Source organism: Cydia strobilella, chromosome 3 (assembly GCF_947568885.1).
Source record: "Cydia strobilella chromosome 3, ilCydStro3.1, whole genome shotgun sequence".
In the NCBI taxonomy this organism is placed as follows: Eukaryota; Metazoa; Arthropoda; class Insecta; order Lepidoptera; family Tortricidae; genus Cydia; species Cydia strobilella.
Genome location: NC_086043.1, coordinates 1,551,182 through 1,566,575, shown reverse-complemented (window position 1 = coordinate 1,566,575; position 15,394 = coordinate 1,551,182). Strand labels below are relative to the sequence as shown.

Here is a 15,394-nt window from a genome sequence, read left to right as displayed (position 1 = left end):
GAACAGATTGCTCGACACTGAGGACTTTGGCAAGCCCTCAATACTGATCACAGCCAAGGATGTCAGTTTGGCTATACAGAAGATGAAAGGGGGCAAATCACCTGGGCACGATGGCCTCAGTGTCGAGCATCTGCGGTATGCTGGCAATCACCTCCCTCGCGTACTTAGTCTTTTATACAACCTCTGTTTAGGTCACTCGTATCTTCCACAGGATATGGTCAAAACTCTGGTGGTGCCTGTTATCAAGAATAAGACAGGGGATGTGTCGGATAAGTCAAATTACCGACCCATCTCTTTGGCCACGATAGTGGCAAAAGTACTTGACAGTGTGCTCAACTCGTATTTAAAAAGACAGGTTAAGTTACATGACGCGCAGTTCGGGTTCGTTCCCAGGCTGTCGACGGAAGCCGCCATCTTGAGTTTGAAACACACTGTCAAGTATTACACGGACAGGCAAACACCTGTCTATGCATGTTTTATGGATCTGTCGAAAGCTTTCGACACGATTTCCTACGACATTCTCTGGCGTAAGATGGGTGATATAGGGCTTCCACCAGAGCTGATCTCACTGTTTAGATACTGGTACCTGAACCAGGAGAATACGGTTAGGTGGGCGGGTGTTGTCGAATCCCCAGAGACTGGAGTGCGGAGTAAGGCAGGGGGGGTTGAGCTCGCCTCTGCTCTTCAGCCTATATGTCAATGCATTGATCGAGGAGCTCAGCAGCATGTATGTCGGATGTTTTGTGGACGGTGTCTGCGTCAATAATTTAAGTTACGCAGACGACATGGTCCTGTTGGCCCCCTCGGTCACTGCATTGCGCCGGCTAATTGCTGTCTGTGAGACATATGCGGCCTCGCACGGTCTCTCATATAATGTTAAAAAGACCGAGTACATGGTCTTTAAAGCTGGCAGCAACTGTCCTTTCTTTTTTCCTCCCATTGTACTTAATGGTGTTCCACTTACGCGGGTTACTAAATTTAAATACTTAGGACATTTGCTGACAGACGACCTGAGGGACGATGCCGATATGGAGAGGGAGCGCAGAGCGTTGTCAGTCCGTGCGAACATGCTGGCCCGCAGATTTGCACGATGTACAAATTCTGTCAAAATAACCTTATTTAAGGCATACTGCACATCACTGTACTCGTCAAGTCTGTGGGTCAATTACACGCAGCGGGCTTACAATGCTCTGCGTGTACAGTATAACAACGCATTTAGGGTGCTACTACGGCTTCCACGATACTGCAGCGCGTCGACTATGTTTGCTGAGGCGCGGACTGATAGCTTCGACGCTATCTGGCGTAAGAAAACGCCCTCGCTCTTAAGTAGGGTACGTGGGAGCAGTAATAGCATCTTAAACATGATAGCTAATAAGCTTGATTGTCCTTTGATGTGGAAATTGTGTCAAAGGACAAAATCTGTGTTTATTATTAAGTACTAACGTAGGCTAGGATCAACTAACACTCTTTGGACCATTTTGTTGTCTTTAATAAAATAATAAATAAAAATAAAGACTTTTTGTACGTTTTATCATTTTACTCGTACTTAAAATTTGCATAACAACAAATGTAATTAATTATTTAGCCTACGCAAAGGACTAGGTATTTAATTAACTCTCCTTTTGTCTTAATATAAACTGCCTCAAAAGCGCTAATCATTCAAAAAAAACAATAGGCTTTTGTTAAACGCCCATGCAGTTTAGGTATTTCAACTTTTCAATGCGAAATTGTCCGGTAATGTCTATATTCAGTTCGCGAAATCAGTTTTCGGTGGTCTGTTGAATACTAAAGATGGCTGAAACGAGAATTATTTGAATTATTTCAATTGGATGTGATGTAGGAGCACGTTATGATATGAATACTTAAGAATTCATTGAGCCCATAGAGGATATAGAGACTAGTATATAATACGCACACAAACAAACAAGTACTCCGCGTATTTCTTAATATGTATTATGAAATGCGACTGTCGTTTGAACTTTCCGTCTAAAGGGTTTAGCCGAGATGAGAATCGTTGATAAAAAAAAAGGCCAATTGAAACTTAAATAATGTATGGAAAATGTCACGTAGCATATCTGTCATCCCGATACACTATTACTAAGACTCCGCTGTTCGTCTGTCCGTCTGTCTGTCACCAGGCTGTCTCATGATCTGTGATAGCTAGACAGTTGAAATTTTCACAGATGATGTATTTCTGTTGCCGCTATAACAACAAATACTAAAAAGTACGGAACTCTCGGTGCGCGAGTCCGACTCGCACTTGGCCGGTTTTTTATTTCTTTTTGTTTTCGTTTGTCGATGTACATGCTACCTATTTCGCCCATACATTCTGCAAAACTCTTCTCTGTTATCCAAAGACTGGGATGAATGAAAAACCGGCTAAGTGCGAGTCGGACTCGCGCACGAAGGGTTTCGTATCATTACGCAAAAATCGGCAAAAAAATCACGTTTGTTGTACGAGTATGGAAGGCCCACTCAAATATTTATTTTGTCCTGTTTTTAGTATTTGTTGTTATAGTGGCAACAGAAATACATCATCTGTGAAAATTTCAACCGTCTAGCTATCACGGTTCATGAGGTACAAGCCAGGTGACAGAAGACAGACAGACGGACAGTGGAGTCTTAGTAATAGGGTCCCGTTTTTACCCTTTGGGTACGGAATCCTAAAAAGAAGTCGAACGTAAAAGCCTCTTAATAATAATTAATTACCTACTAATTTCACAAATTACGTTCACGAATATGCATAACTAGCTGTTGCCCGCGACTTCGTACGCGTGGATTTGTATGTTGGTGGTTATATATTCTACATGAGCATAATATAGAACATAATGCAGCAAAAGATAGGTGCGGTTAATCATTTGTTAATAATTATACAACGCATGAAATTTGTCTTTCACAAACTACGAAGTTTCAAGTCCCGCACTCAAAAAAAATTATGATCTCCATACAAACTTTCAACCCCTTTTTCACCAGCTTAGGGGATGCATTTTGAAAAACCCCTTCTTAGTGGATACTAACGTCATAAAAGCTACCTATTGTGAAAAATTCAGCTCTCTAGGTCCTACGGTTTGGGCTGGACGTCGATTTAAGTGAGTCAGTCAGTCAGTCAGGACTTTTACGTTTATATATATATAGATTTTTAGCAGACTTATATATTAACTCGTCCCCTTTGTACACATCGCAACGTACACATTTGTATATTTACTATCATATTCTACCTTTCTCCGAATCCAGAGATCTAAATGAGCAGATATCTAATATGCCGAATCGAATTTCACTCGCCGGTCTAATTTACTTTTACGTAATCGAATTGCGTATTATTGTGTATTCCGAGATACAATGCTTTCACGAAAAGGTACTCTATTTTTTTCGTGTGGATTCTTTTACAATATCAGTGTTTGCACAGAAAACGTTTTTTAGACAAAGGAGAAAAACTGAGGTGCCAAATTTTACTTTTAAATTTTTACATTCTTCTTCTTCCTGCCCTTATCCCACGTTATGTGGGGTCGGCACAATATGTTTTTCTCTTCCATTCTCCTCTATCTTTCGTCACCTCAGCACTCACTCCTTTCTTTCTCATATCCTCTTTCACACAATCCATCCATCGCTTTTTGGGTCTACCATACGCTCTCCGTCCATCAACATTCATCCCTAACATTCTTTTGCCTATATGGCATTCATCCCTCCTCATCACATGCCCATACCACGCTAACCTACTACTTCTTATCTTCTCCGTTACTGGTGCTACTTTCAAACTTCCCCTAATATACTCATTCTTGATCCGATCCTTTCTCGTCACTCCACACATCCATCTCAACATTCTCATTTCCGCTGCGTGCACTCTTCTTTCATCCGTCACTTTCATCGCCCAGCATTCTGATCCATACATTACAACAGGTCTCACGATCGTCCTGTAAATTTTCCCCTTAAGTTTAAGAGGCATTCGTGGATCGCAAGTTGTTCCAGAGACCTTTGCGATAGGTTATATAGGCGTTAACTATTTACACGAAAATTGTGCGTAAAATTCAACGTTAATTTGAAATTGTTATATAGGCGTTAACTATTTACACGAAAATTGTGCGTAAAATTCAACGTTAATTTGAAATTGTGTCGTTCATTCTCGCTCGTAATTTGTTTTCTCAAAGTAATTAATCTCAATGACGCGTTAAATGTTACGCATTTTTCAACGGATTGAGCTTCAGATTGGTTGGTTTACTTTCTAAATGTAGCTTTTTGGCGGGGGATGAAAGTGAATTTAGACTGGATCTTAATTAGAAAAAAAGGTATCACAAGTATCTTATTTAAAAATGATATACATAATTTAAAAAAAAAATATACTACGTCTGCGGCAAACAAGCTAACGACCCGCCTGATGTTAAGCAGTTTCCGTAGCCTATGTACGCCTGCAACTCCAGAGGAGTTACATGCGCGTTGCCGACCCTAACACTCCGCACCCTCGTTGAGCTCTGGCAACCTTACTCACCGGCAGGAACACAACACTATGAGTAGGGTCTAGTGTTATTTGGCTGCGGTTTTCTGTAAGGTGGTGACATGATAGTTTTTATGCAAAATGGTAGGGTATGCAGGGTTACATAGGTTATATTAGAATGCGTATTTTCGGTCTGTTTTTACCCCGGCGGCTATCTGTTGTGTTCCGTGGACCCCACTCAGTAACCATTCCTTACATCTTTAATTAGAGTTTTGGATAGTTCTATGTTTCTGATCCTAAGAGCGTTTTCACATTGTCCGATCCGATATCGGACGTTGGTAGGAAGTAAAATGTAAGATATGTGTGTTTCTCTGTATTTATTTATGCATTTAATAAATCATCATTACTAAAAAACGATAAATAACGCAAAAAAGGCGGATTTAGTGCCAATGTCACTAGTCTCATAGCCGCCTTCCGACATCCGATATCGGAAAGGCGCTTCCGATAAATTCAGCCATATCAGAGCCCCCCGTCAGCTGTCGGACCGATAATATTTGTTTGTGTGCGTATATGTGTGGGCATAATGCTTGTTGTGTGTGCGTGGCCGCTAAAGCCGGCGCTCGGGCGCGCCCCCGCGGCCTGACTACGCGGATGTAGGATCCTACATCCGATATCGGATCGGACAATGTGAAAACACTCTAAATATCACCGATTAATCGTTACCTTTCTTTTCAGGACATCGACAACCTCATGACCGAAGGCAACAAGTCCCGAACAGTCGCAGCCACGAACATGAACAGCGAATCATCTCGCTCACACGCCGTATTCAGCGTCGTACTCACGCAGACGCTGTGCGACGCCGCAACGGGAGTTACGGGGGAAAAAGTCGCACGATTGTCGCTGGTGGATCTTGCCGGGTCGGAGCGGGCGGTGAAGACGGGAGCGGTTGGAGATAGGTTGAAGGAAGGATCTAATATTAACAAGTAAGTGATATGTTACAAATAAAAGCATTTGCTTACTGTTTGTATCAATTGCATCAAGAGATACTTATAGGTTTTACGATCTCTCTCGTATGACGCTGCGACATGGAGTTACGAGGGAAAAAGTCGCATGCAAAGGCTGTACCATTTCGCCCGCGATAACGAAACGCGAGAGTCGAAGGTCTGATCGTGGCTCTCGGGACAAAAAGTCGCGACCAAACGCTATCAACTCACTGACATTAATGCCTTTCAAGTACCCCGGGTAAAGATGTCTTTGATAAAGAGTTTACCTTTTTCACAGCCTTAAGTCATCAGCGAAAACAGTATCGTGATGCTGTATTTTATTTTATAACCTGTCCTGAAGGACCTGTAGTTGCCACCAGCTAATTCTTGTTTACGATTTTAAACTTATGAAGAATTTCAACAATTTGTAAGCCTTACTCCAAAGACATAAAGCTTAACAATTGTAGTTAACAGTGTTGCTGAAGACCGAACGTGGTTCGCGGTAGGCCTTCAGGGCTATTTATTAAAAGAACATTGAGAATGAGCAAGGCTTTCTTTTGAAATGGAAAACGGGCTGTCTCAGTTTATATCGTTTAGTACCTTAAGATTTTTTAGATTATTTTAACAAAGCGGGACTTATATGCGTATTCGGTATTTAATGACAACTATAACAAGCCATGAATTAAATCTGGATCAGATATGGATAAAATGTCGTTTTCATGTAAAAATAAAGTGTTTTTTTAGTATTTTGACAAATATTTTTGTGTTTCCAGATCACTAACAACTCTCGGCCTGGTCATATCGAAGCTAGCGGACCAGTCGTCGGGCAAGCCCAACAAGGACAAGTTCGTGCCGTACAGAGACTCCGTGCTCACTTGGTTGCTGAAAGACAACCTTGGCGGCAACAGCAAAACTGTCATGGTAAAAACATTGACTTCATTTTTAGGGTTCCGTCCGTCCATCCGTCCGTCTGTCTGTCAAGACCCTTTATCTCAGAAACGCGTAGAAGTATCCAGTTGAAATTAAAACCATATACTCAGGTTTAAAGCCCCTTGAAGCTGTAAAAAAAAGCAAACTTCTATGTTAACGTAAAAGAAAGATACGGCCGTTTATGTCGCAAAAAATGTTTCGAAACTCTCAAGGGAATCAAAATTTATAGGGTACTTACCGTTGACCTAGAACTATGAAATTTGGCAAGTAATCTCGTCTTACACTACAAGTACAGAAAAAATCTGAAAATTATAAATTTATAAAAAAGAAAATAAAAAAAAATTGTACGGAACCCTCGGTGGGCGAGTCCAACTCGCACTTGGCCGGTTTTTTTTATTGGCGATAATTGTGAAGGTATGTATTAGGAATGAATGTAGAGGGATGTAGCTTAAGAAGAAAGGAAAACAAAGGAAAAGGTGGATGGGCTGTGTGAGAGATGATATAAAAAGAAAGCGGCCGTAGCACGGTCGCATTTTTATCACCTGTCATCTGTCACGTTCTAACAAGTATGTTAGTGCGAAAGTGACAGGCATAGTGACAGGCGATAAAAAATTAACCACGCTGCCACCGCTGGTGACTGATTTTTATTTATTTTTATTTATTTATTATTTAAGTTGGCAATTGTACCTTAACAGCTAGAGCCACAGCGGCACAAATTGGGAGACAGTATTACTTATACATTAGGTACAAAAGTATTTTCAAAACAATATTAATTATACTTATATAATACTACTTACAGGCATCTCTCGCTCTATCACTCTCTTACACTCAATCATCAGTGGTCCGATTGCACTCACAAACAAATCACACTCCGGGTGTGCCTCGAGCACGGAGTTGAGCAGAGCGTGCGCGCGCGCGACCGGCGCCTGCGCGTGCGCGCGGTGCCCTTCGCCAGCAGCGGGTGACGCCGCGCGCGAATGTACTGGTTAGGCACAAATAATCGCATGAAGGCCTCGACAAGGGCTACGCTATCTATTGTGTTTCTAATAACACCGATCGTGAATTTCGCCAAAGAGAGCAACCTCCGCAACTGGAGCGAGTCGTACCCTAGATGTCCCTGCAGAAACAGAGTAGGGTACATGTACATGAGATGACGAACGAAAGACAGCATCCCACTGCCTTCAAAAAATTCATGAAATGTATTGTTTCTTCGAAATCACGATATGTTTCGATCATTACAAGAGAAAAAAGTACTCTGGTGTCCCCGATTTCCGTACCATTAGGTTGACATTATTTCTATAGACTTTATAACTATAAGTATAACGTAATGGATGTTACACAAAATGTTTCGAAAACATTTTTCTCGTATAGATCGAAAGAGAAGTGATGAGAAGAAATACCAAAAAAGAACACGTGTCTCGTACAAACACGAAATTTGTATAACATCTCAAACAAGACGTTTCAGTTTAGTAATTTTGCAAAAAAAAAAACATTTATTTTTCAGTGCTAAATAAGTTACCAAATATAAAAGGATCTAAAAAAATGACACCTTATTTTAGTACTCGTCCCAAAGTTAAAGAACCTTAACTCTTATAAGCGTCCGCAGCAAGCTTGGTTCTCCATACAAACGTAGTTTCGCTCTCATTTTAAAACGACTAGCTAGATTGCTCTAAAACTTTGTACTTACAATAGGATAAGGTATATCTATGTCCGTAATTAGTTTATGTAGCTTCAGATACCATAGTTAAAAAAATACAGCGAATTTAAGTTTTTCATATAAAACTTGTTTTTGCTCTATTTTGTTTGTTTTATAAACTGGAGCTATATAAACTAATTACATACCTAGATATAGGTCTTGTATGTGCAAAGTTTCATTACAATCCAACACGTAGTTTTAAAATGAGAGCGGAACTACGTTTGTATGGTAAGGTGCAATTCGGACGAGCTTGCCGGGGACTTAAGTTCAAGGTGAACCCTGAATCCTATCTATTGGCGCTATTTTTAGAGGGCTAACATCGACCTCTTGTTCAATCCCTACGTTGTTCAATCCCTAATCGGATTCTTTACATCCAATATACGAGCTAGAACGTGCACCTTACATTATGTCACTCGCTCGTAGTTTACACGTAACATGATAGCGGCTTAGTTTACAACGTAAAAGATATACCAGGCTCTCACACAATTTAATTACGGCCTCATACGAACTTTATCAAAAATTTGCTAAAGATACGATATGGAGTGACGTTTTTATTTGAAGAAACGTCACTTTTAACACTGACATATCCGATCCATGTCGTATCTTTAGCAAATTTTTGACGTATCAGAATACAGAATACAGAACTTTATTGGTAAAAGCAAATTTTACAGGTCACATTTTACATTTACAAAAAAATATATGTACATATGTTCGTTAATATAATGAATTACATATTTATTTATTTTATTTATCTTGTATCTTAAAGTTCGAATCAGCAGCGGTATCATGGTCGCATTTTTATCACCTGTCATGCCAGGCGTCACTTTCGCACTTACATATTTGTTAGAACGTGACAGGCATGGTGACAAATGATAAAGAGCCGACCATCTTAGCCCTACAGGCCGTTAGTATCATTATTCAAGAAAACACTGTTGAATTTTCCTAAGCTAGTGCTTCTCAATGTAGACATTCAAAAATCTTGCCAACAGCTTTATGTTAAAAATTAATACCTAAATTCAATACAGTCTAAAAGTAGGCTACAGCCGTGTTTCTTCATTTTTTGGGTTCCGTACCCAAAGGGTAAAAACGGGACCCTATTACTAAGACTCCGCTGTCCGTCTGTCACCGTCACCAGGCTGTATACACAGCTAGACAGTTGAAATTTTCACAGATGATGTATTTCTGTTGCCGCTATAACAACAAATACTAAAAAGTACGGAACCCTCGGTGCGCGAGTCCGACTCGCACTTGGCCGGTTTTTCACCATTCTACTCGCGCCCCTTCCACTTCTAAAGAGTTTTAATAGACGTAATCGATCACAGCAAAATTATGTATTTAGTAAAATTTATTTACCCACTTCATCATGTGTCAAATAACATTTTTCTCTCTTAATTTCCAGGTGGCAACAATTTCCCCAGCGGCAGACAACTACGAAGAGACGTTATCGACGCTTCGATACGCGGACCGAGCGAAGAGGATCGTCAACCATGCGGTTGTCAACGAAGATCCTAACGCCAGGATCATCAGAGAGCTTAGACAGGAGGTGGAGGCTCTTAAGGAGATGCTTAAACATGCCACGGTACGTGAATTATCAACAAATTATGAAATATTTAGGCTGTTAGTAAAGTACGAAGAGCCGCTTCGCTACGCAGACCGAGCGAAGAGGATCGTCAACCACGCCGTTGTCAACGAAGATCCTAACGCCAGGATCATCAAAGAGCTTAGACAGGTGGTGGAGGCTCTTAAGGAGATGCTTAAACATGCCACGGTACGTGAATTATCAACAAATTATGAAATATTTAGGCTCTTAGTAAAGTACGAAGAGACGCTTCGCTACGCAGACCGGACGAAGAGGATCGTCAACCACGCCGTTGTCAACGAAGATCATCAGAGATCGCCAGGATCATCAGAGAGCTTATACAGGAGGTGGAGGCTCGTAAGGAGATGCTTAAACATGCCACGGTACGTAAATATTATCTAAATATCATGAAATATTTACTAGGCTGGTTTTAGTGTCACGTGTGACGTGGACCGTCCGCGCGGATCGCTCCGCGCTGGACCAATATGTATTAAGTTCAGGGAGCGTTTTAGAGTGGTCCGCGCGGACGGTCCGCGTGACACTAAACCAGCCCTAGACTGTTTGTTTAGCAAGTATGAAGAGACACAAGGACCGAGCGATGAGTATAGTCAACCATACCGTACCGTGATCAACGATCCTGAGGATTACCCTCTGGTACATGTCTCTTGTGCCCCCTGGCTCAAGAGGCATGTACCAGACAACTTAAGTGTTAGTTTTAATGGCTGTGAAAAAACTTTGTTGACGGTTGGGATGGTGGACAGAGCGAAGAAAATCCTCATACGGTCGTCCGCGAAGTCCTTTAAATAACAGGCTGGCGCTTTGTCATTATTTCAGCCGGAAAACTAGATATAATTCTAACTTTCTTTGTATCCTTTCAAGGCAGATTGTCAAAGACACTTGATATTGTACCGTTGTCATTTCTTGTGAATTGACCAATGACTGTTTCTTCCAGGGTTCGCCGGTGGGTGAGGACGTGCACGAGCAGTTGGCGCAGAGCGAACACCTGATGAAGGAAATGTCCAGGACATGGGAAGAGAAGCTAGTTGAAACTGGTATGAAATCTTTATTTCACCACTCGACGTATTTAGGGACTGGATCTTAATCAAAGTAATATTTTTGGCTTCACTACAGCTACAAACAAAATGTCATAGCCTGCTGCCCTCTTCTTTAATAGAGACAGAGACTGCTTAACATCAGGCGGGCAGTATGCTTGTTTACCACCGACGTAGTGTAAAAAAAAGAGACAGCAGTCTTACGAATAAAAAAAATGTACAACGGGACTTAATCGCGTATTTAAGTCCCGTTGTACAATTTAATGTGTAAAAATCGTGAAAGTAAATCAGTGACTAAAAAAATGTTTACAAATTCCCCTACAGTATAGGTTTTGTTTGAAGAAAGGCGGATAAAACGAATGCTTAACTAATGAAGTCTCACGCCGGGAAAAAATGCAGTTGAATTCCAAATTCCAAATAAAAAATAAAGCTGACAGTTGGTGTTTGTTTATCCTTCTAAGTACCGATGTTTTTTTAAAAGGACAAATAAAAATAGAATTTTGAACTATAATGAAATAAGAAAATATTCCAGATTCAAAACTGCAAAAATGACTGGGACTTAGAAGGATATGGCATCTCTTTATCATGCAATTTCAACCTAAAATACCTATAGTAAATACAGATATGATGTCATAATATGTGACGTTTTCAACCAAAAAGTACCACATTGTCGGTTGTCGATAAGGTTGATTTGTAATTGAAGCTATATGGAATTAGCGCCTTACTGACAAGCGACAATAAAGTATCCTTTTGGTTGAAAATGGCACATATTATCGTTTGTTTTACAGGTCGAGTACAAAGTGAGCGCCAACACGCCTTAGAGAAGATGGGCATCAGCGTTCAAGCGAGTGGCATTCAAGTGGAAAAGAACAAGTACTATCTCGTCAACTTGAATGCTGATCCGTCGCTAAACGAGCTTCTGGTGTATTATCTGAAGGTAAATCATAATCATTATCATAATATGGGGCATTTTCTATGAATTATTGTCGATGGCGCTTACGCCGCACAGCGTCGCGCGGCATTGTACTTTTATCGGAGCATCGTTAATAATGGCGTAAGCGCCATCGACAATAAGGTCCCTTTTTATAGAAAATAGCACATATATATATATATTGTAAACACAGAGGAAATCCTAATATCATTCAATATTGGCTTGAAAAGATAAAAATTACATATTTGATAGTTGTTAGAAAACGGATAGAATTTCCCGTAGATGAGTTTGGCCGCATTGATCTTACATTCACGAACGAAAGATCAAAATAGGTCTGGACCATCAACAAAACTACTTTATTCACTATAACAACACTTGTGCTTTAATGTCGTCATAACGATGTGAAACAGATGGATACATAATTGTTAAAGACAAGTTGTCCCCTGAATATGACGACGAACCCTGATTAGAAAACCGCAAGAGACAGATGGTAAAACAATTGAGAAACATTATTTGTGACGTTTTCAGCCAAAAGGTACCACATTGTCGGTTGTCGATAAGGTTGTTTTGTAATTGAAGCTATATGGAAATAGCGCCTTACTGACAAGCGACAATAAGTACCCTTTTAATTGAAAATGGCACATTTATCTTTTAACCATCAACTTGTTCCGTTGAATATTTGACGAGTAATCTTCCACTTACCCGCAGGACCGAACAATGGTCGGCGCGGACAGTTCAGCCGACATCCAGCTCTCCGGCCTCGGCATCCAGCCGCACCACTGCCAGCTGCTGCTGGAGGGCGGCGGCCTCGACATGGAGCCCGTCGGGGCCGCAAGGTGCTTCCTCAACGGGACCCCTGTGGTTTCCAGAGTCAGATTAGGACACGCGGATAGAATACTGTGGGGGAACCATCACTTCTTCAGGGTCAACTGTCCTAAGACTACGAGTGAGTAATGTAAATCTCCATTGCCTCATTTATAGAAGGAGGCCTCAATAAGTTTTCGTCATAAAGCTGAGTTTTCGGTATCTTTACTACTTGCCAATGGGTACAGAATTTCATTGGCTTTGTTTCATTAAATTTTCAAACAAAACATAATCTACTCCGCCTATTACAATTAACTTTTACATTTCTGAATTGTTCATAGGCTAAGTTAGTAAGGCTAAGTACCTATAGGTATTTCTTTAATCACTACAGAGCAATTTTTGTTACCTCTATTTTTAAGATTCTGATTTTTTGAAAATATATTTTACCAATAACTTATATTAAATTTTTCTTATCTTCTTTCTTCTAGCGGCAGCCTCTGAACCACAGACTCCCGCGCAGCCTATCGACTACAACTTTGCCAGGGATGAGATTATGTTAAATGAGCTGAGCAACGACCCCATACAGACCGCCATATCGCGGCTCGAGAGGCAACATGAGGAAGATAAACAAGGTGCACCTGCTAAACTTTAACAGTATCACTATCAATAATACAGATGTAAAATAATGTTAGGTAAAAATAGAAGTAATTTTAACAAGAAAACTTCCGTGAGACACAGATATTGAACATATTAATCGTCGAGCGTTTTTCGACTTAAAATACGTGAGTATTCCGTTATTAATATGTTTAATATAATAATAAAAGTAAATTAAAAATGGAAAAAACGTGTGGAGACGTTTCTGCTTAAAACAAAATAAGAATAAAACAATATGAGTGCTGTATGTACTACTGCAAGCGCTGGTAGCATAGAGTTAAAACGTCTGACTTTCGAACTGGGGGCTTTCGAACCACGACTGCTATCAATAAATTTCTTGAAACCATCTTGAAATTAATAAATACCAAAGAGGATATAATAAGATAGAGCGGTACTGTCATAGTAAATTTTGTAACCACTGTAAATTCACTGCCATCTATCGACACACTTTAAAACTAAAAATGAATATTTATAAAAAAATCGATAAAATGTATTTAAATATGGATAATTTTATTTTTTATTTGCTTTAATTATTTTTATGATTTTGACCCATGTTCTTTCACTGATATGCGTTAAAATTGTTAAATAACAAACGAAACCGTCAACGCCATCTATACGACAGTAGGCCAAAGCTAGTAGCGCCCTCTGATCGAGAATAAAATTTTCTTGATTTTCGAGGCACGTTTTTTCCTTAGACTGTATCCATCTATTACGGAGTTATATCTATCTTTGTAAATACTTACTAAATGATGATTTAATAAAAATAACCGAATTATCACTTACAGACGTTACTTTATTTTTGTGAGTTCAACAAATTTTCGTCTTTGCAGTGGCATTAGAAAAACAGAGGCAAGAGTACGAGCGACAATTCCAGCAGCTGAGAAACATTCTGTCACCGACCACGCCGTACCCACCGTATTCTTACGATCCGCTCAAACTGGGTAAGATTTATTTACTAAATATTTTATGGCCATATTTTTTTGGGTTCCGTACTCAAAGGGTAAAAACGGGACCCTGTTACTAAGACTCCGCTGTCCGTCTGTTCGTCTGTCTGTCACCAGGCTGTATCTCATGAACCGTGATAGCTAGACATTGAAATTTTCACAGATGATGTATTTCTGTTGCCGCTATAACAACAAATACTAAAAACAGAATAAAATAAATATTTAAGGGGGGCTCCCATGCAACAAACGTGATTTTTTGCCGTCTTTTGCGTGATGTTACGGAACCCCTCGTGCGCGAGTCCGACTCGCACTTGGCCGGTTTTTTCCGCTTATACTACCTAAATTCAATGTATATTTGTATTATCAATATTAAAGGAATGATCCTTTGTAAAATATCGTATATTACTTTGTAAAAACACGCACAACGCGCATGTAACTCCTCTGGAGTTGCAGGCTTACATAGGCTACGGAGATTGCTTAACATCAGGCGGGCCGTATGCTTGTTTGCCACCGACGTAGTATAAAAAAAAATTGCAAATATTGCAACGCTTTGTGTTCAGGAAAAATGGCAGCCTGCACCCCGACCACGGCCGCGCGCGTGGAGCGCTGGGCCGCCGAGCGCGACGACACGTTCAAGCGCTCGCTCGGCCGCCTCAAGGCCGACATACTGCGCGCCAACGCGCTCGTGCAGGAGGCCAACTTCCTCGCGGAGGAGATGAGGAGGAACACGAGGTTTAGCGTCACCTTGCAGATACCGCCGCAGAACCTTAGTCCTAATAGAAAGGTAAGACTTTACTTATACATAGAGATATGACACGTTCAGACTAACATACTGCGCGCCAACGCGCTCGTGCAGGAGGCCAACTTCCTCGCGGAGGAGATGAGGAGGAACACGAGGTTTAGCGTCACCTTGCAGATACCGCCGCAGAACTTGAGTCCTAATAGAAAGGTAAGACTTTACTTATACATAGAGATATGACACGTTCAGACTAACATACTGCGCGCCAACGCGCTCGTGCAGGAGGCCAACTTCCTCGCGGAGGAGATGAGGAGGAACACGAGGTTTAGCGTCACCTTGCAGATACCGCTGCAGAACTTGAGTCCTAATAGAAAGGTAAGACTTTACTTATACATAGAGATATGACACGTTCAGACTAACATACTGCGCGCCAACGCGCTCGTGCAGGAGGCCAACTTCCTCGCGGAGGAGATGAGGAGGAACACGAGGTTTAGCGTCACCTTGCAGATACCGCCGCAGAACTTGAGTCCTAATAGAAAGGTAAGACTTTACTTATACATAGAGATATGACACGTTCAGACTAACATACTGCGCGCCAACGCGCTCGTGCAGGAGGCCAACTTCCTCGCGGAGGAGATGAGGAGGAACACGAG

General features: G+C 40.9%; 1 protein-coding gene across 1 annotated transcript in view; it reads left to right on the top strand.

Annotated features, from left to right (window-relative positions):
* Positions 1-15,394, top strand: part of LOC134755693 (kinesin-like protein KIF13B) — a 247,587-nt gene that overhangs the window by 185,231 nt on the left and 46,962 nt on the right. Inside the window, exons 6-14 of the mRNA XM_063692240.1 lie at positions 5,165-5,412; positions 6,186-6,333; positions 9,438-9,617; positions 10,570-10,669; positions 11,458-11,606; positions 12,309-12,546; positions 12,893-13,036; positions 13,889-13,999; positions 14,563-14,786. Coding sequence (XP_063548310.1) covers positions 5,165-5,412; positions 6,186-6,333; positions 9,438-9,617; positions 10,570-10,669; positions 11,458-11,606; positions 12,309-12,546; positions 12,893-13,036; positions 13,889-13,999; positions 14,563-14,786 — 1,542 coding nt within the window. The remainder of the gene's footprint in view (positions 1-5,164; positions 5,413-6,185; positions 6,334-9,437; positions 9,618-10,569; positions 10,670-11,457; positions 11,607-12,308; positions 12,547-12,892; positions 13,037-13,888; positions 14,000-14,562; positions 14,787-15,394) is intronic.